We start from the raw sequence: 22,124 nt of genomic DNA on the forward strand, positions 1-22,124 counted from the left end.
TTTTTAAAGAACTATAAAAATTTTAACTTATTCTTAAACTTTTTCAAGATTTATATTAAAAAGGTAAAAAAAAATAAAGAGTTTGTTTAAGTATAAAAAAATAAATTTTTTATTTTTAAATTTCAAAATAATCACAAAAAAGATAACTTATTTTTTTTTTTAAATTTTCAACATATGTATAAGGTGATACTTAGAATTAAGAATTTTGAAGTTTGAATTTGGATTTGTATGAGTTTAGAAGAAATTCCATACACAATGCACATAAATTAAAATCCAAAATTTGAATTCAATGCTCCCATATTCAAACTAAGAGTTAGAAATTTAGGAAAATGATAAAAAAATATTTTCTAACTATTCTATATAAATTAAAAAAATTTAAAAATATTGTGACATTTTTTGTAATTACCTAATAAATTAAAATAAAAAAGTTATTTCTAAAAATAAATAATACAAAAATGATTTATTATTGATAATTTATTACATAGAAATGTCATAAAAATAAAAAAATTAGTTAACTTTTTACCATTCTTAGAATTAAAATAAAAAATTAAAATTATTTTCCATAATTAAACAAACCTGGCTCCATTTTTGCCCAATCCCAAATTTTCCTCCACTGACCAAACACAAAAGCGTAACGCAATTTTTGAATTGGCAAAAATGAAAAATCTCAGCCTGGGGCTGGCAGTAAGTAAATAGTAACTTTCCTACTTCGGGTTCCATAAAACATTCGTCAAAATGCATTATTCCTTACGAAGACCCAATCTTCTTGATCCGCGTGGCTAGCACGTTCGATCCCCATTGGATCGTTCCTTGACCGTCTCACTTTGAACGAGGTTGTAATACAATTTTTTAGCACCGCGTGAGAGAAACGATATTATACATCGCGTGGATCTCGAACTACAACTGTTCGCCCAGCCGAAGAAGCCTCCGCTGATTTCAGTTTTCCACGCCTATGTGCACTGGACAGACTGGACTGTACTCCCTCACACTGCTGAGCTTTCTCGAGCTGCTAAGCTCGATTAGGGCTTTCTCTCTCCTCCGCGCACAGAGAGAGAGAGAGAGAGAGAGAGAGAGAGAGAGAGAGAGAGAGAGAGATGGGGGAAGGGAAGGGATCGACTTTGGTTCATCTGCTGGTGGTGGTTCTGAGCTTAGTGGCTTTTGGTTTCGCCGTGGCTGCAGAGCGCCGTAGAAGCACTGTAAGGCCTTCTTCTCACTCTGCTTTTGTCTCTGTTACTGGTTGAAACGGCTAGGAGTTAGGTTTAGGGACTTGCTTTAACCTGTTCGTTTCTGATTTTTTTTAGTAAAAAAAATTTGTTTTCAATTTTGCTTTGGCCGAACGCTATCACATATTTTGAGGCTGTATTTAAGTGTATCAGCTGTCGTATTGTTCTTTGTTTGTGAAAGATTATGGTTTGTAAGATCTAGTGATTCTCACGCTCGTGAGGTTTCAGAGCGTTTTTTAGTTTTGAGATTGTGGACTTCCATACGAAGTGTGTGGGTGATGGGGTTGCTTGGAGGATTTTAGCTTTGTGATGTCTGGCCATAGAAGTCAGGATTATATGATATGTGGACATGTTGCATTTAAGAAAATAAGGGAGGATCTTGGCCGCTAATTGATCGGCTACCTCAGAAATAAATAGCACGGCAATGTAGGAAGCTGATAAGAACATGAACAGTAAATTTAAGTGGGAAAATGCATCAGTAAAATTCAAACAAACAAAGAGTAGGCTGAAGCAGAGTGATTCCTTGTCCTTAAAACAAAATTTGCCACCTCCAGTCTCTGTTTGCAGTGAGGATTTTGTTTGAGCAAATGAAAGGAAAGAAAAATTTTTAAAAAATATTTTCCATTTTATTTTCTGCCTAAAACAAATACTTCTAAAAATAAAAAATAGTATTCTAATGTGATTAAAAATTAAGAAGAATCAAACACTAGTGATGTAGAAAATCAATTTCATGTTTTGATTTTCTACATATTGCATCTTCTTTTCCATTTTCTTTGATAATCAAATATGGAAAGTGGGTTGCTTCAAGTTTTCTTTTCCTTTCATCTAATGTTTTCAGAGTTCAAAACAGAAGCCTAAGGTGCTGCTCTAGGATTTTCTAGTTGAAGTTCTACTAGGAAAGTTGCGTCCAGTTGCCCTCAAGAGCACCATCATTCCAAACAGAAGGACGTTATGGTGTTGCACAACATTGACATGCCTTCGACATCTGTCAGACATGGCATAGGGCCATAGACCATAAATGTGTTGGATTTTATTTTAAATTTTTTTATCATCATCAGTCATGACGAATTAATTTGTCAGTGATTGTAGGTTACAGCAGTCATGGACAAAATAAAAGCTTGGGGGGGCAAGTTGAAGCATGCTCAAATTTTAAGAATTTTCTTATATTTGAAAATCAAGTGAACTTCTGATCTCTTCCCAAAACAAAGTAGAGAACTCGAATCGATAGTCTGTTTCTGTGTCTACTTCCTGCTTCCTAGTTTCTATTCTTTAGATAACACCAGCAAGGAACTGTTGTAAGCCTGTTACTGTTGGAATCTTGGAAGTGGGAACATAGGTATGAATCTTCTGGAAGCTTGGTATGAACTTTTGATGCTTAAAGGATGCCTTTTTTAAAGAATAAATTATGAACATTTAAAGAAAATCAAATGAGGTATGATTTTAAATTTTTTTATTTTTATTTTTATAATGGGTCATATTTGGACAAAAATTTGTTAAGAACATAATTACATATTCCAATATTCAATTTAACTCCCTATATCCCTGCTGTGTCTTAAAGGGCAGCTTGTTGCACAAAGCTCCCGCGTATGCGGGGTTCAGGGAAGGGGTGGACCATGATGGGTCTATAACATGTAGCCTTACTTTGCATTTTTGCGAGAGGATGTTTCCATGCCTCTAACCCATGACCTCTAGATCACACGGCGACAACTTTACCATTGTGCCTAGACTCCTCTTCCCTGCAGTGTCTTGTCATTATCTTTTAAGATTCTGCATGTCAACTTGTCAATACATGTATTGTGCTGAACACTCATACCTGGATTTGCTTTTCGTAGACCGTATCGTAAATTGGTTAAAAAGTGGAACAAAAATTCAAACAATAGAGAAGGTGCAGAAAATCAGAGTAGAGAAGGTGCTAAATTTTTAGGCATCTCAAGTGCTTGACCAGCCCATGTGCTTGGCAACTTAATTTGGGAAGGAAATATAAAAAATTGAATGGACGTACAGAATGAAAGTAGTTTTTAAAAGGGATTTCAGGTTCTGAATTAAAAAACTCGCTCTTATATATTTATATATTTTTCTAAAACCAAATTTTGAAGTATATTGTTGAATGGCATAAACAACCAGCAAAAAATTGAGATGAGGAAAATGGCTCAGAGTTTAACACACGAGCAAGGCATAGTGGGACTACACGGCACACACGAATGATGTGGTCAAGTCCATTAGCCCATGCCTAAGCCCTTATTTTGAAGATACAATCTGAGTAATATCACCTATAAACCCGGCAGTTGGTATATCCCTTTCTGCTATAGGACAAGGAAACCAAGATAAAAAATTTGAGTCACTTACAAAGCATATGCCAACAGACAAGCCCCGCCACAAGTGTCTACTTAAATACCAAGTTGATTCTATGAGGACTTGAACCCAAGATGTTCGATAGTTGGAGTTAACAGACCATCCCAAAGTTTGTCCTTGCTACTGGCCTGGTGTAATGTGTTGCCTTTTTATCCATCTAATGGGCGGACTATTGTGCTATACATGTGATTGAATTTTGATCCCTTACATAGATGCCTTGAAGGAAAAGTGGACTTAAGCTTGTCCAATGCAATGACTTGTGGTGTAATATATATTGTGAAACCAATAATTGATGACATTTGAGGTTCATAAAAATTATCCGAAGAATTATTATTTAACTGGCTGTCGTCTTCCGGCGAATTCTTTAATTTTTGTAGTTTGTCTGCTGTAAACTAATTTGTTTGTATTAAGATGAGTGGTTCCTTAAGCACTCACATCAGCATTGGCGGCTGATTGTCCCTCCTTAGTTTGTAAATACTGGTTTCAAGTGGATTCAAAGGCTGATTCTTTAGTGGCAAGAAGAGATTTAAAACGGCGATTTCCAGTGTTTTCACTTTTTTCATTGAACTACAATTTGCATTTTTCTACATCGAGGTTTGTCAAATGTTGGTGATCCTGGATTGATTAGTCGTACTAATGAATGAAGTATTGGTTAATATTGATTAATCCAGCATTTATTTATGTTTGTTGATCAACTGAACTTAGCTTTGCCATATATATTGGGAAGGAGAACCCATGAACTATAGATCTCACTACTTCCAAGCCCGACCTTGTTTATCAGTTATTACTTGGTTTAGAAACTTGTCCAGGTGAAGATGGCATCATGATGGGACTAAATCAGGTTATGCTCCTCACCCTGCAACCGTAATAGTGGTTCAAACCTTTTGGCTTGGATTGTTCTTAGGTTTGGAAATGTATCAGTAATATTATTGAGAAGCTGAGATAGAAGGCACCATTTAGAATCATGCTTGGACTTTAAGGGCAGGTCCAGGAATGCGTCTTGAAGCCTGGACACTGGATGGAGCAAGGTCTGTTGTAACCAAGATGGGATCAGGTTGTCATTGCTTCGAGCTGAACATGTTTTCTTGTCATTTCTTTTATTATTTATCTTAAGGTTTTTTGGAAACTAACAGCGGTATAATAGGCACATTATTAGAGAACAAAAAAAAAAAGAGAGCGAATAGTAAGTAGATTATAGTTAGATAGATATTATGTTTCAATGTTTAATAAATGCATTAAACTGCTGTTCATTGGGAATTTTTTTTCCAATGCCAATAGAAGACAAGCGGTTGCAAGCCTATTGAGGCAGATGAATCATTATTTCTTGAAGATTCATTTACAAAATGTTATTTAGTGGAAATATCATAGAATCTATAATGGCATTCTTTGATCAATTTCACTCTCTAACATTTATAAGCTGAATTGAGGCAATTGAGATCTATTTGTGGGAAGACAAGAAATTGTAAATTTGCAATTAATCAATGTTTTATATGGCAACGGCATAAGATAAGGCATTTTAACTCGTAAGAGGTGAGGCATAGGCCTTCTGAGAATTTTATTTTTAAATGAAAATATGTAAATAAATTAAACCTCTTTGTGCCGCAGCCTATCCTTGTTGTGGATTCTGATACCTATTCTTATATATGCAACTGAAGCCACTACATTTTTATATTGAGCCTTAAACTGTTCTAAAGTGAGCCTTAATTGAGCCTTTTCAAACATTGCACTTAATTGCCATTTCTAATGGACCATGTAGCTGGCTTCAAACAGTTGGTATCAAGGCTTAGTTGTAGCTTTTGTCCAAACACCATTGCCTTGTGCTAATGAGGAGTGCTATTAAACAAGTTGAGGGCACTGAAGGGAAGGGAGTTTCTTAAAAATGATGCTGGTTGAATTTATTAGTTTGTGGCAAATATGCCCATTAGATAGTGTCCTTTTCAATAAACAAGATGGCAAAAGGGATTGAGTTGTGCCCTTATCATTATAACTGTCATTTGAAAATCATTTATTCCATGCAAGCTGTTATTCGCCAAAGCCTCATCATTACTGTTCCTTTTATGGTGGCTGCTTTGAATGTGTTGGCCAGATACATATAATAATACTTTTGACAATGGTACGTGTTGCTTTTTAGCAAAATTCGTGGGTAATATTGTCCATTTTCCACCTTTAAGCATTTGAAAATGGTCTCCCTGAGTTGGTGCACCTGCAAAGGTCATTTTGTTGCTGACCTGACTCCACTGATTGTGGTTTCTAAGGGAAGTGGTTAAGAAAAATGATCGCAAAAGAGGGATGATGTAGAGGAGATGATTCTGTAATGTCTCTTTATTTAACAAGATCCTATATTTTGTGAGAGCACTAATGTGATTCGTTGTGCAGAGATAGTGGAGAGTGGTGAGGGGTGGAGTGTTTGCTTTCCAGGGAGTATACCATCTTTTTGTGTCGCTAATTATCGTAGAGGGTTAGTATAGGATTTTGGATGTTGTTTGCTCTTCAAATGTGAACACCAGTCATCCCATCTGCATTGTTATTAGAACAATTTATGTGCTTTCTCAACAAGGGAGGGGAAAATTACCCAACTCAAGTGTGGGGATTTGACTTTGAAGATTAACATACCAAGGGAGCATGTGGAATGCTTGAAGACACCTCAATGCATGGAGATAATCTACTCCGACATGAGGAACCAATTTCTGGTCGTTTAGGTTGACTTAATAAAAGGGATGAAACCAATGATTCAGTAATGGGCAGAAAGCAGATATATCATTTCTGGTGGACCCAGATGACTGGTTTTGGAGGAACTGGTTGACTGTTTGATGCAGACAGCAGTTTCTTTTCAAATCAGAGTCCCTTTTTAGCAAATTTTCTTCTTCTACAAGAATAGGAATTGGAGAGTGTTGATGGGCCATTTCCTTTGGGCAATTTAACCTCTTTGGAAATTTCCTTCCGTATATTATTTCAGTTCTAGAGGCCGTGCCTTGGTGCGATGGTAAGTGCCTCCACCTCGGTACGGGTGGTCTCGGGTTTGAGACTTGGGAGCGGCCTCTCCAAAAATGGGGGTAAGGCTTGCTCACATCCACCTCACCCAGACCCCACTCAAAGTGGGAGCCTTGTGCACTGGGTACGGCCTTTATATTATTTCAGTTCTTTTTCTGATTCGCATCTTTGCATCAATGAGTCAAATTCTTGCCTTTTCCTCATTTCAATTTTTGTTACAAAGATCCGAAATTCTGATTCCTTTAATTAATTTTTTTTGAATTGAAAATGATTAAAATTATAATCCTTTCAGTGATTGCTTATGTTTAGAAGAAGGAGAACCAAAATTCCTGAAATTCATTCTAAGGTTTTTTTTTTTTGGTTTTTTGTTTATTTATTTATTTATTAAAAGAAAAAAACAGAACCAAAAAGTACAATGATGGAAAAAACAAGTCTACTCACAAGAAGAAGCATAAATACAGCCAAAAATAATTACAAAAGCACTGCCACCAATCCCGAACAAATTTGAGCTGTGGCAAACCCCAAAAGAACCTGAATGAGTGGACCCAAAGAGAGGCCATAAAAATTGCTCTATTCCTCATCAAAACTGGGGAAATTACACCATCATTGAAGGTGCCTGCATTTTTTTTGACCCATAAAGGCCACAAAATAGCAAACACCGCACAACACCACAGCACATCTCCCTTCCTACTCTTTCCAAAACCCCATTTTCTCACAAGAGAAAATCATAACTGCTCAAGGTGGTGCCTTGGGAGGGTGTGAGGGTTTGGTGAGAGAGCGTCCAGCGCAGGGTTGGGAGGGTTTTAAACTGATGAAAAAACTGAAGTATGTGACGATGAAGTTGAGGCAATGGAGTAAAGAGGTTTTTGGGAATGTTGAAGGAGGCTAAAGACAACATCTTTGGGAAATTGCTATTTTGGATAGGTTGGAATTCAATGTTTTAAAAGGCCAAGGCATAAGGCGAGGCGTTTTACCCTCCTTGAGGCGAGGCGTAAGCCTCAAGGCGTTGGGGCGTAAGCATTTTGGGACTATATTTTTTTAAATAATTAATAAATAAAATCAATTTATATATAGTAAAAAAATGAGAAAAATTTTAGAATAATGGAAAAAAATAAATAACGACATAATCGTTAAATATCATATAAGCCAATTTTAGATAACAAACACAAATAATACATGTGAAAAAATAAACATGAGCCACATTACCAAAAGAATAGAAAAAGCCAAATTAAAGCATCATCCAAAAGAATGGAAAAAGCCAAATTAAAGTCATCCACTAATTTCTAAGAATATAAAACTAAATGAATAGAGGTAAATCAAATTGGAAGGGTCCACGACTCATTGGAGAGAGACGAGAAGCTTGGAGGAATCATCAGAGAGGGAGAAGGCGCTGGAGGAAAGCTACGGAAGCTTCGTCGAGTCGTCGGAGAGGGAGAAGGAGTTGGAGGAAAGCTATGGAAGCTTCATCGACTCGTCGGAGAAGACTGGAGGCCTCGTCAAGAGATCTAAAGCTTTGTCCAGAGGAGTTGTCGTGAGAGGAGAAGACTGGAGGCTTCGTCGAGAGGAATCGTCAAGAGAGGAGATGACTGAAGGCTTCGAAGAGAGAGTAGAGGTTTCATCGAAGCTTCGTCGAGAGAGCAGAGGAGAAGAAGCTTCACGGGAGAGAGAGGGAGGAAAGCGTACGCCTTGACATTTGAGGCGTAAAAAGGCGAGCCTTTACACTTGATGCTTACGCCTTATCACCTGATGTGTATGCCTTTGTGGAATTATACATTTCCACTTACGTCTTAGGGCGTTTTAGGCTCAAGTCGCCTCAAGGGCGTGCCTCAATTACGCCTTTTAAATCACTGGGTTGTATGGGCGTGGCTTGTAAGATGAGGAGGGTAGGGCAAGAAGGGCTAGGCATTGCAATGATTTTGGGGTATTGGTATTAAAGGATGGTATGAGTTGGCGCTAAAAATCGAGGCGAAGCGGGCCAGTGAAGGGTATTACAACATGGGGCTCTTTCATACAATGGCTGATTTGAGGGGGAAGAATGTTATTAAGGATCTGGAATTAGATTTTGGGGTGATGGTGAGGGGCCATACACAGATTGGAGTGGAGATTATGAACTTTTATGAACATATATTGGCCAAGGAATGCCCAAGTAGGCTGAGGCTGGAAGGTTTGGATTGGAGTCCCTTTAGTACTACCTCAAATCGGTGGTTGGAGAGGCTTTTCGAAGTTGAAGAGGTTAAAAATCGGTGTTTGACATTAGTAAGGAGAACTTTGACATCAATACTACCGAAATTTTGAATATGAGAAAAGAAAAACATTTTTAAAATTCGCTTTTAGTTCGATTTGAGCCTCCTTGAATGTCGTTAATTTAGTCGGTTCTTGATTCTATCTTCCCCCAATGACATTTTGGCAGCCCTCACTTTTGGAACCAGTTGTGCTTTTTCCAGATTTTGAGTCCTTCATTCTATTGTGTAGTATCTAACTATTTACCTAGGATTTTAGTGCCCCCCCCCCCCCCCTCCTTTGAAAATGGCCAAAATCTAAATTTCTCAAAAATCTCATCTTGTCCTCTAATTTTTGTTCTCCAACCGAAGAGCCTAAAAACATTAAGGGAGTGTTTGGGAGCATGGATTTTGGGGTTTGGATTTGGATTTATATGGATTTGGAACTTAGTACAATTTTATATTACGTTTTATTCGAATCCGTACAAATCTAAATCTAAGGTCTGATTTCCATGTTTCTAAACGTAGAAAATTCTCTTTTTTCAATAAAGACATTTCATATTCTATTTTGAAAATTGAATTTCTAGTCCCTATGAGAAAGTTCCAAAAATGCTCAAAATTGGATGTTTTTTTTTTTACATTTTTTTTTTTCCAATTAGAAAAGACCTTTATCCAATATTGGATCTATTTGTTGGAAAATGCCAGATCCCCAAATTGTTTTTTATTTGTATTAAGATTGTCATATTATCTCCTTTTACTAAGGGATTCTAAAAAATGTTCCAAAAAATTTGACTCTCTTTTTCCCTCTTTTTTGAGTAAATAATGAAAATCCTAAATTCAGGACTTCTTTTTCCTCTCTGTTTTTCCTCCTCTTTTTTGTACTTTGGCCCTTGCCCTCTTTCATGTTAAGTCCAACGTTTGACATCCCAATCTGAATTTTAGAATCTTAGGACCTATTTGGTTGTGTTTTTGGATACACTTTTCTGTATTCCAAGAATGAGGGATACATGAAATATAAAAGAAAAGCTTCAGATTAATCATTTTTGTGAGTCTATTTTAAAGATTTTATCCTCAAATCATGATCATTTTAGAATTTTGTGAAATGATGTTTTCTGTGAATTTTGAATGCAATCTAGCACTTCCAGCCCTTTATTATCTCAACACTCACATGTTCAGATGTTCGACAACCGCCCATCACCACCAGCCACCACCAAGCATTGCCGGCCACCAACACCCACCAATGATTGCCAACACTACCACCAATGCTGTCCACCCTGAAAACTAAAGAAGCAGAAAAAGTTGTTTCCAAATTATCCAAACACATTCGCTGCTTTCATTTTTAGAAAACATCTGCATTCAATTATGAAAACATAATCTGCATTCAAATATTTGTATGCAGATCCCTTAATGAAAATAGTAGGTTATATTGTGTGCATATTTTGTATTTGAAACCATGTTTGGATAAATTTGTTTGTTTGAAAACATGGAATTTGTTTGTTTAGTATGAAAGCAATGTCATATCTTGTTTTTTGGGGTGGTCAACATTCAACATTTCGTGGTTATAGTTAGTGGTGGGGTGGCGGGAGTGGTAAGCTGATGGTGAGCAGCATTGGTCGGCAAGGGGCAGCGATGGGTGTTGGAACATGCAGGTGATGGGGGGATAGGAAAGGTCGGGATTCTTGGATTGTATTCAAATTTGTAGAAATGTCATTTTATAGAATCCTAAAAATGAAGGTATTTTCAAGATACATTCCTAAAATAGTTTTGCGAAAAGGATTAATCAAATGCAATTTTTTATTTTTATTTTTATTTCCTATATCCGTTTTCCGTAGATACAAATTGTATTTGAAAACTTGATTAAATAATCAGTGATCTAAAAATTACAAAATGATCGTACTTTCATTAAAAATCTTTTAGTGGTGGGATCCTTATGCATCCCAGTTTGATTCTTGGGATTGGGATCATGAGATCTTTGCAATCCTATGATCGTACGAATGTTACAGTATCTTATGTCTAATTTAATAATTTTTTTAAGTTTTTATTCTTGGTTATCTTGTAATAACTAAATAACAAGTCAAAAATGAAAAAGCTGAAGCACAAGTCTCAAAAGGTAAAGAAAGAAAATGCATTTTAATTAAAACTTGGGCTTTGACTATATTATATAAAGAAAGCTTTATAGCCCAAATATGCTCTAAGCTCACTTTGTAAGGTTCAACTTTTCTCAAATTTTTAATAATTTTTGTGCTTTGTCGTAACTGATTTAGCAATTCCATCTCCTTATGGATCAAAGCTCTATGCACGTGTGTATGTGAACATACTCATACATGGATAAGAGTATGAATACTGTAAATCATTTTATAGACAAAAGACATCATTGTCTTCAAAAGACAAGACAAGGTGTCTGAAGAAGAATTAAGTTTAATTATAATTAAAGAAAAAAATAAATTTAGACAATTTATTTTAAATGAGACTTGAACATGAAAGTTTGTGTGGATTTGATTTGCTTTTTGGACCACCATCAAAGTCCATGCCTTTCATGACACAATTATTCGCTTTTGTCTTAGCCAAGCTGTAATTGTCCCAATTCACCGTCTCAAACTTCAGTTGTTCCCGGCCACGACAATTGCTACCCTGTCGATGAAAATCCCTATGAACAGTACCATTGCAAATCAAAACCCTAAACCTTGCCTTTGATGTACCATAGGGTCGTACTTGCAGTCATTAATTGAAGGAACCTCACCCATAGATGTCCGTTGTGTCTGTGTGAGAGAGAGCGAAAGGGCGAGGGGGGGGGGGGGGAAGGTGTGCCAAGAGGAGAGAAACTGAGCATGTGTTATGCTTTCATTTTTCGGAAAATGGAGAATGGCACCAAGACTGTTGTTACATCATGGTCCATGGCAGCAGCACCCAACAAAGCAACACTAAGGGGGAAGCTAGGTGGTGTAGTTATTTATTTAATTAAAATTACCCCTTATGATTTGTAAATCATTTCAAAATTATTAAAAATCGAAAAGTTCAAATGATCTTCAAAAAATTCTAGAAATCTAGCAAAAATCAAAGAAAATTAAAAATATAATTTTTTTTTAACAATAAAAAAGAGAATATTTTTAAAATGAAAAATAAATAATGAAGATAGAAAAATTAAAAACCTAGAAAATATAGAAAAATGAAGAAAATTAGTGCAAAAAAAAAAGAAAGAAAAATCTAGAAAAATTAGGAAAAATATGAAATTAGAAAATTCAAAGAAAAGAAAAGGATAAAATTAAAGCATTAAAATAAAAAATTGGAAATCTAGAAGTGGAGAAGAATTGAAATAGTATTTTTTATTATTTTTGAAATAAGGTACAATCTGAATGTCTAATAGACTACAAGGATAATCTAAAAGGAGAGAATAATAAAGGAAAGAATAACAAAAGGTAAGAATGACAATTGCTAACAAATCTCCTAGAATATCTCCTAAGAATATATCCTAGAATATCTCCTAAGAATATTTACATAATTACATAATTTCTCCTATAATCAAGGAGAGTTGATTGGATAAATTTTGAAACTTTCCAACACTTCCCCTCAAGCTGGTTTGAAGATGTCTTCCATAGCTAGCTTGCCGATCTAATTTTCAAATTGCTTCTTTGGTAGTCCTTTTGTAAGTATATCTTCTATTTGTTCAATAGTAGAGATATAGGGTAGACAAATCAGTTCACCATCCAGCTTCTCCTTTATAAAATGCTTGTCGACCTCAACATGTTTTGTTCTATCATGAAGCACTGGATTGCGAGCAATGACTATGGCAGATTTGTTATCGCAATACAGTCTCATAGGTAGTGGATTAGTGACTTTCAATTCTTCCTATAATTTCTTAATCCACAACTCTTCACAAATTCCATGAGCAACTGCTCTAAATTTTGCCTCTGCACTACTCCTAGCTACCAAATTTTGTTTTTTGCTTCGCCATGTAACCATATTTCCACCAACAAAGGCACAATAACCAGAAGTTAATCTTCTGTCGGTTATACTCCCAACCCAATCTGCATCAGTGTATACCTCAACTCGTAGATGTCTATGATCTTCAAACAATAGACCTTTTCTTGGAGTTCCTTTAAATATCTCAGGATTCTATAAACTGCATCAAAGTGGTCTGGCCTTGGTGAGTGCGTGAATTGGCTTACCCTACTGACAGCAAAGGCTATGTTAGGATGTGTATGTGGTAGATAAAGTAGCCTTCCAACCAATCTTTGGTACTGGTCTCTATTGTTTACTTCTTTAGGCTTGGCAGGTTGTTGTTTAAGATTGGGCTCTATAGATGTCTCAGTTGCTTTACACCCAAGTAAACCTATTTCTCCAAGCAAGTCAAGCACATATTTTCTTTGTGAAACAAAAATACCTTTTCTTGACCTTGCAAATTTTATACGGAGAAATTCTTCAAGTCACCCAAGTCTTTAATATTAAATTCACTAGCAAGCATCTGTTTTAATTTCACAAGTTCCTTGCTGTCATTACCTGTCAAAATAATATCGTCAAAATAGACAATTAGAATAGCAACCTTCCCTTCACTTGAGTGCTTATAGAACATGGTGTGATAAGCTTGACCTTGGCTGTAAACATGACCCTTTACAGCCTTCCCAAAGCGTTCAAACCAAGCTCTCGCAGATTTCTTGAGCCCATACAATGATTTTTTCAATTTACACACCTTATCTCTGCCAAGATTACCTTCAAAACCTGGTGGTAATTCCATAAACACTTCATCCTCTAGATCTCCATTTAAAAAAGAATTCTTTACATCCAACTAGTGTAAGGGCCAGTTAGAATGTACAGCTAAGTAGAGTAACACTCGGATTGAGTTTATCTTGGCCACTGGAGCAAAAGTTTGATAGTCAATTCCGTACGTTTGTGTAAGCCCTTTTGCAACGAGTCTTGCCTTATATCTCTCTATATTGCCATCAACCTTGCATTTAACTGTAAACACCCACTTGCAACCTACAATTTTCTTTTCCTTTTGTAAATCAACAATTTCCCAAGTGCTGTTGTTCCGTAGTGCATTCATCTCTTCAAGAACTGCTAACTTCCAATCCGGATGATCCATAGCTTCTTGAATATGGTCCTTGGAACAAATAGGTGAGAAATATTGGATGTAAAGGCCTTATGATTATGAGAGAGTCTATGGTATGATAAATATTTGGCAATGGTGTGTGTGGTACATGTTCTAACTCCTTTCCTAATGGCTGTAGGTACATAAAGGTCGGTAGATTGATCAACTGGAAGTGTAGTAGAAGGATTGCCTGGGATTTCCAAATGACCAGTTTTTGGAGGTGATGATTGATTCTACTTTGAAATAGTGGGATGATCTTTGCTATTAGAACGATACCTGCCTCTAGTATAAACCCGAAGCTTAGAAGAGGGATTATTTTGTAGCAATTCTCCCCTTATTTGTGATTCCTTAATGCTTTGTATAGGCAGATTGGGATTTCCATTTTTTTCACTATTTAAAATATCAGTTCCTTGAATGTTTGTAGAGGGATGTCAATGTCAAGGAAAACATTAGGCATTGGTATAGAAGTTTGCCAAAACTGATCTTCAATAGTCTCTTTCTCCCCCTGAAGATAAGTTTGGTTAAAGTAAGACTGATTTTCAACAAAAACGACATCCATACTGATGTGAATTTTTTTTGTTATTGGATTCAAACATTTGTACCCTCTCTTATTGGGAGCATATCCAAGAAACACACATTTTTCAGCCCTAGGATCAAGTTTAAATCTAAGATGAGCTGGAATATGAACAAAAACAGTGCATCAAAATACTTTTAGAGGCAGATAAGAAATTATCCTATTATCAGGAAAGGATTTTTTTAGGCATGCCAAAGGAGTGATATACTGCAGCACATGGGTAGGCATTCTATTAATAAGGCAACAAGTAGTTAGAATAGCATACCCCCATAAATATTTTGGAATATGCATAGAAAACATTATAGCTTGTGCAACCTCAAGTAAATGACGATTTTTTTCTTTTAGCGATGCCATTTTGTTGTGGGGTGTCACGACACGTGGATTGACGTTGAATCCTTCTTTATTTCAAAAAATTTCCCAAAAATTGGTTGAAATATCTTGTACCATTATTCGTACGAAGTATGCTTATTTTTGTGTGAAATTGATTTTTGATCATACGATAAAAATTATTGAATAATATTTCAACTTTAGATTTTCCATTCATCAAATATACCCAACAAATTCGAGTATGATCATCTATAAAATTCACAAACCATTTTTTCTTGGATAAGGTGATAACCTTAGAGGGACCTCAAACATCACTATGAATCAAATAAAAAGGTTTTGATGCACGGTAGCCATTTGAATTATAAGGGAGTTGATGGCTTTTTGATAAATGACAAAGGTAACAATGAAGAGAAGTACAATCCAAATATTTAAACAGACTAGGCAACAAATATTTTAAATAATAAAAACTAGGACGCCCTAATCTAAGATGCCAACGCATTATTTGATCACGCACAGGGATTGAACGAGTACTACCACTCAAGCCCCGAGCTTGTTTATTGCTGAATAGGGTATCTTAAAAATAATAAAGGCCATCGATCATCCTAGCACTTCCAATCATCTCTCTTGAGTTCTGGTCTTGAAATTCATAGTGAGAATCAAAAAATATGATACGACAGTTAGAATCACTAGATAATGTACTTGTAGACAGAAGATTGCAAGTAAGTTTAGGAACATGAAGGACAAATTTTATTTCTATTTTCTCATAAATTCTAATTGAACTTGCTCCTGCAATGGATGAAAGACTCCCATTTGCAATCCTAATCTTTTTATTACCCAAACAAGGATAATAAGATTGAAAAAATTGAAATATACTGGTCATATGGTCGGATGCACCTAAATCAGTATTCCATGTTGCAAAGGCTAAAGAACTGGAATAGGCACTCGGCATATTACCTGTTTGGGCCAAGGAACCAATAGAAGTACCAGATATCGGATTGGATTTCAGCAGTTGAAGAAGATAATCCATCTGCTCTGAACTTAGAACATTGGTTTGGGCTTCATTTGCTCTAGGAATCACTTGGTAGTTTCTGGGTCCAAGTTTGTTGCTCGTCCAATTTGCTAGTTTTCCATGTAGTTTCCAGCAGGTTTCTTGGGGTATGGCGTGACTTATTAAAATAGTCATACCATACTCGAGATTTTTGATTGGGATATGACTGTTGTACAGAGGCGTTAGTAGCAGCCAAAACAGTAGGATTAGTAGCAACCAAAGCCGAGTTCTCCACTGTTCCATCAACCCCTTTTTTCTTTAGCATAACATTCCGATGACAATCTTCACGTCTCACTTTAGGAAATACCTCTCCGATTGGAGGCAAAGTTTGTCTACCTAGAATCCTCCCCTTGACCTTATCAAACCCATCGTTGAGTCCAGCCAAGAATTTTAAAATTCTTTCATTTTCTACCATCTTCTTGTTGTGGTTGCAATCATCAGGGCTTTGCCATTCATTATCATTGACTAGATCCAAGTCTTGCCAAAGTCCCTCAAGGACATTAAAATACTTAGTCACACTGTCTACCTCTTGTAGGGTCTTGCCAATTTTTTGTTGCAATTCATAAATCTGAGAATAATTTCCAAGGTCAGAATACATCTGACTAACATTATCCCAAAGTTATTTTGCAATAGGATAGCACATGTAATTAGCACTAATATCTTCATCCATTGCATTCACAAGCCAAGCCATAATCATGGAATTTTAAGCATCCCATATAGCATATGATGGGTCTGCTCTGTCAGGGGCCTTGGTTTCACTAGTAAGGTACCCAATCTTGCCTCCCTCGTGGATATACATTTGAACTGATTGAGACCATCTCAAGAAGTTGGCTTCATTGAGATGGATATTTGTGATTTGGGCTGAATGGGGTTCGGTATGGGTTACTTTGGTTTCACTTTTCGTGTTGACCACAGGTTCAGGTCTGGCCATGGTGGAAGTTTCGGAAATTTCAGACATAATGGAGGCTGAACAAGGTTAAGGCAATAAGGCCTAGGTTTTAGAGGCTATGACTGCCAAAAGGAAAAGAAAACCAGCATCTAATACCATCGAGAAGTGGAGGAGAATTGAAATAGTATTTTTTATTATTTTTAAAGTAAGGTACAATCTGAATGTCTTATAGACTACAAGGATAATCTAAAAGGAAAGAATAATAAAGGAAAGAATAACAAAAGGAAAGAATGAAAATTCCTAGCAAATCTCCTAGAATATCTCCTAAGAATATTTACATAATTATAAAAATTTCTCCTATAATCAAGGAGAGTTGACTGGATAAATTTGGAAACTTTCTAATAGGAAAAATTCCTAAGAATTCATAGAAAATAAAAAAAGAAGGTTCCAAAAAATTTATAAAAGTTCTAAAAATGAAAATAAGAAAATTTGAAAGAAATACTAGAAGAAAAAACAAAAGATCTAAAAAAGATAAAGGAAACTAATATTGTTTATTAAAAAAAATCTTCCTTCATAATTTGTGTTCTTGATTTATTTGTATAGGGATTTTGATTCATATGGCGCATTATTATTCCGTGCTAATATCAAATGTTTCTTTTTATGCGTGCCCTTTTGATGCTAAATATGTTCCATTAATGGCAAATTGAGAAGAAATATATACGATTCTGTATTTCCTATTTTTTGGCTTATACCCATGGATGGTTCTCTCCTCCATAGAGCAGGCTTGAGGGGAGGTCAACAATTGCTTGTGCTCTTAAGGGCTAATCTTTCAAAAACATTTCTAATCATATTGTTTGGAATGATCATAACAAAAGGCGTCTTCAGTTGAAATCTTACTTTGAACTTGCATATTATGGTAGGTGGTAAGGCTCAATATAAAATATTGTTTGCCTAGAGCCTAAATGCCCAAGGGGTTGGAAGAAGTGGTTTCTTGATGTGGTATCAGAGCCAGGTTATAAGGACGTCCTGGGTTCTGTTCTTGCTGCCCACATTTATTGTTTGTTTGTCAGAAAATTAAGTTGTTCCCATGGTGGGTGTCGCTTATTGTTTGTTTATCTCTCCACATGCAATTGGGCTGCATGTGCAGGGATAGTTAAGGCTTGATAAACATTGTTCACCCACAGCCTAAAAGTTACTAGGAAAAATGGCTTCATAGCAGCACGTAAAGGAGATTCTTGGAATTTTGGATTTTCTGGGACTACTAGTACACTCTTTTCATAGATCAGTTGCTTGCACCAGCAGGTGGGCCCGGGGGGCTCTAGACACCACAGTAGTGGTGGCTGCCCAAAAGAAAGAGGATTTTAGGGGTTTCGAATTCCTCAAGGTCTTCTCCTTAATGGAAGATACTAATCCTTCTATGTAGTGGGTTGCCTGAGGAAGGATATAGTCTACTAAATGACCATCAAGGAAGTATCTCCTTTTTGATTCAAGGGATTAGCCATGCACGGTACTCCAAAATCATGCATTATCAAATTATTTTCAATGGCTATGATTGAGGTGCATGGGACATGTTTCGTTGAAACCTTTTCTTTTTGACAAGACAATTAATGATGGTAATATGGGTGTCACATGGATACTTATCTCTGTTTGTTCGGACTCTTGAACCCATTTTTTGGTTTCTAGTCCTAATATATTTTCTTTGTTTTTTCCTTCTCAAAAAGACAGTGGCAACTCAATTGTTTTTCAAGATCTTTCAAACTCCTTTCTTAAACCCAATATATATATTCTTTGAAGCGCTGGTGCATTGCCTGGACAAAATTCTGTGATTACAGTGCAAAGACGAAGCTTATATATAGAGCTATGCTAAAACATTGATGTACCTTTGCCAATGAGTGAGGCATTTAGCCCAAGGGCATGGGGCTTTTTGGCACACAAAGAGGGCTTGTCCCTGGAGGTCGGAGATTTCACCCATGTGAGGAAGAATTTGGCATATGATTTGAAGCTATAAGTGTGGTATTGCATGAGGGTCCACTTGGAGGCATTGTGCGTTTGAGTTGTTTCAGCTTGGATGCATAGGGATTTGGGTAGTGTGACTGATGAAGCCTTGTAAACCTTACCCTTGTCACCATGGATTATGTAGATGTAAGCCCAGTAAAAGGTGGTGTTTCCTCTTTTCTGCTGACATGTGATGGCCCCAACAAACTGGTATCAGAACATCAAGTCAAGAAGGGCATCTGCCATGAAGATTCAGGCTTTAACCTGTGCCCTCTGGTCTTTTGGGCCTATTAGGTGATCACAATATTAAGCCTGGTATAAGCTGTCCTGACTTGCAATTGTGTTAAATGTTCTACATATTGCAACGAAAATTGGATTTGGAACTTGCTATAGGTATCTCAATCAGGTTGTTTTTTGTATTTTTTGTTTAGCTAGCAGTAGTGAAGCTCTTCAGTCATGAACATGTCATTGCTTAAATTGAACAAAAAATTTTCCCAAAAATAATTAAATTAAATAAATGTTGTCTTACCTGTGTCAGAGAACCAGGAATGTCAAGGTTGAATTTCTGTAGGTTGATTGATTGGTGTATCCTGGAATAGAATGGAAGGGATGGAGGTGGTTTTGCCTCTATCCCCCATTGGCATTGATTGTTAGGTTGAAATTGAAGTAGGAAATTGCTTGTTTGGAGGCAAAGCTCTGCAGATGGCATTGTGTTTTGCTGGAATTGCATATGAGTAGCCCTATCTTATAATAGGAGATTGAATCCTTATTTTAATCTGTTTTGAAGACACTGAAAAAGTTGGTAGTTTGGGATGATAAATACAGATAAATGCGCAGCATATTCATTCTTTTATTAGTAGGGTAAATTGTTGCTGTTAAAAATAGTGGCGATCCTAATATATTTATCTGTTCAAAATTTCTGAAATGGGATAATGCAAAGAATCTCTCTGTTACGTTTGAACTTATCAAGATGTTGTGATTGTCTAGCCAAACTGCTGGATTTCAGTACTTGTATTTAATTGTGCAAGCTGTTGGCATTTTGATATTTGTAATTAATTGTGTTCCCCTCTGGGTTGATTTGTAGTAATAAGTCCGTTCTTGCTTGCATCACAGGGTCATGTAGTTAAAGACTCGGCCAATGCCACGTACTGTGTTTACAATTCAGATGTTGCCACTGGTTATGGTGTGGGTGCTTTTTTGTTTCTTCTCTCCAGTGAATCCCTGCTAATGGGTGTGACAAAGTGCATGTGTTTTGGGAGACCGTTGGCACCTGGCAGTAATCGTGCTTGGTCCATAATCTATTTTTTCTCATCATGGTAAGAATTCAAACCTGCTTTAGTTTTCTTGAAACTTGCCGAACTCTTGGAAAATTCTCATCTCGATAACAACTAATTCTGTTATTGTTGATTTGCCAACCAACTTCTAAATGTTTGAAGTTAAAAAAAGCTTATTTCTTATGCTCTACCTGCAGGGTCTTTTTTCTGGTTGCGGAAGCATGTCTAATTGCAGGTGCAAAGAACAATGCTTATCATACAAAATACCGAGGAATGATTTATGCCCAGAACTTCTCCTGCGAAACACTGCGGAAAGGTGTTTTTGTTGCAGGAGCCGTGTTCGTAGTTGCAACCATGATTCTCAACGTATATTACTATATGTATTTCACCAAGGCTACTTCTCAGGCAGCTCATAAAGCAAATCGTGCTAGTTCAACTGTTGGAATGACTGGGAAGGTGTAGATTCAACCAACCGATGAGCGCGGTAGCGTGATATTTTACTTTTTAGTGATTGTTTGGGTCTTTCGATTTTGTGATATCGTAAAATGCAATTGTGCTGGTAAAAACATTTTGTTCATCCCGTAATCTATAGTGCAATTGTGGGCACTTTCTCACAGAAGATCAAAGATGCATAGTTGAAAATGAATCCTTTCTCAATGACTCAATGATAATAATAGTAATAGTGATAGTAAAAATAAAATAAAATGAGTCCAATCTTAAATTTTTGGAAGTAGCATCTGTATTCATAGAGAACAACATTCCAAATTTTTTTTGAGCTATGCAACCTTAGGGCAGTGTTGTGGTAATATGGAGGCCAGTTTGGCTGATTAGAATCTTTTATATTGTTGTGTTCTTTGGTTCCTCGCTCTTGCAACGAGGATCCTGATCTTTGATCTTTTTGCATCAATGGCTAGATATGCTTAAAATTCTGGTCGATCTATGTTTGCGTTTTAGTCCTTAGCAATTTTTATTTACCGTCTCCAGTCAAAGCTGCTTTTTAAGGATTAAAACCCTAGTTTGAAAATTATTTTTGAATTTTGAATTGAAAAGTGTTAAAAGAATAAATAAAAATTAAAGGGCTTTGTACCCTGAATGGCTTTGATCTTTTGTTCTGGCCAACTCATCGTTGACAACTTGTTTGTCCTGGTTGGTGTAGGAGCAAGGGCGAATGCGAGTGTACAATTGCATCATCCTCATCTAAGTTGCTTAAAAGATTGAAAATGAGGGTATTTTTTTAATGCTACACCTGAATTCTGTTCGCCTAATGTTATGTTTGGTTTTGGTTTGTGGATGAAATGATAATGGAAATGAATGTAATATTGACTTTTTCATATCAAAATTTGGATTAAATATATTGAGCATGTTAATTATCAGAAAGAAGCCATGCCTTTTCTCAAAAGATTAATTAAAATTTTCTGAAGAGTTACAATTAAAATTTATAAATTAAAGATATGGGGAGTAAGGCTGTAGGCTCGAGGGGTAAAAAAGATATAGTACTAAGGAGAGACGAGCTTATATTCAACCCAGTAAGCTTGCTAAAACCACTTCTACCTTTCAAAAAATGATCGATTGGAAAACGTAGTGAAAATGGCTTTGGATCCTCTCTTTGGTGTGGAGGATCATCTATGTGACAACTTAAATAATATTAGCGGATAAGAAATAATCATTACCTTTTAGTTTTTTAATTCTTATCAAAATTTGGATTTTTGCGAATCCAAATAAAATGTAAAGCAGGAAAACATTTTCAGATAAACGTTTTTAAAATTTCAGCTGACAAATCTTTGCTTTGTGTATTTCTTTGTTTTCATTCGTCGTAAAGTCGTATATTTTCAATTGGAAAACAACATTTTTCGTCTCGAAATATGTTAGACAATAACAACCTAAGCAAGCTTGTAAACTGCAACAAATTGAGCTTTCTCAAGTCAAGATAGCTCGCTAAGCTCCTCTTGACATTTGTTCTTTTAAAGTGCCTTTTTATCCTTTTAATGAATTTCTCTAGCGAATCCATGATTGAAAAATAGGCAATAAACTACTCTTAGGGTACTCGTAACCAAATATGTAGCTAGATTGTAGTTTTTTTTTTCCTATGAAAGCATCTTATCAAGGGTACAAAGTCCATTCAAACAATCAAAGTATAAATGATTGC

At 36.1% G+C, this 22,124-nt stretch overlaps 1 protein-coding gene across 1 annotated transcript; it reads left to right on the plus strand.

Annotated features, from left to right (window-relative positions):
* Positions 1–757: 757 nt before the first annotated feature.
* Positions 758–20,624, plus strand: LOC131154571 (uncharacterized). Its single transcript, XM_058107414.1, has 3 exons — positions 758–1,196; positions 19,818–20,020; positions 20,176–20,624. Exons 1-3 carry the CDS (start codon positions 1,095–1,097, stop codon positions 20,438–20,440), a joined length of 570 nt encoding a protein of 189 aa, XP_057963397.1. The 5' UTR covers positions 758–1,094; the 3' UTR covers positions 20,441–20,624.
* The last annotated feature ends 1,500 nt before the right edge of the window (positions 20,625–22,124 follow it).

The sequence above is a fragment of the Malania oleifera genome, chromosome 4 (genome assembly GCF_029873635.1).
Source record: "Malania oleifera isolate guangnan ecotype guangnan chromosome 4, ASM2987363v1, whole genome shotgun sequence".
In the NCBI taxonomy this organism is placed as follows: domain Eukaryota; kingdom Viridiplantae; phylum Streptophyta; class Magnoliopsida; order Santalales; family Ximeniaceae; genus Malania; species Malania oleifera.

What these genes read in the sequence shown, in the direction of transcription:
- LOC131154571 (XM_058107414.1), top strand. Translation starts at nt 1,095, where the DNA reads ATGGGGGAAGGGAAGGGATCGACTTTGGTTCATCTGCTGGTGGTGGTT. An exon ending in CAGAGCGCCGTAGAAGCACT is followed by an intron (nt 1,197 to 19,817) that starts GTAAGGCCTTCT and finishes CTTGCATCACAG; the next exon opens with GGTCATGTAGTTAAAGACTC. An exon ending in ATCTATTTTTTCTCATCATG is followed by an intron (nt 20,021 to 20,175) that starts GTAAGAATTCAA and finishes CTCTACCTGCAG; the next exon opens with GGTCTTTTTTCTGGTTGCGG.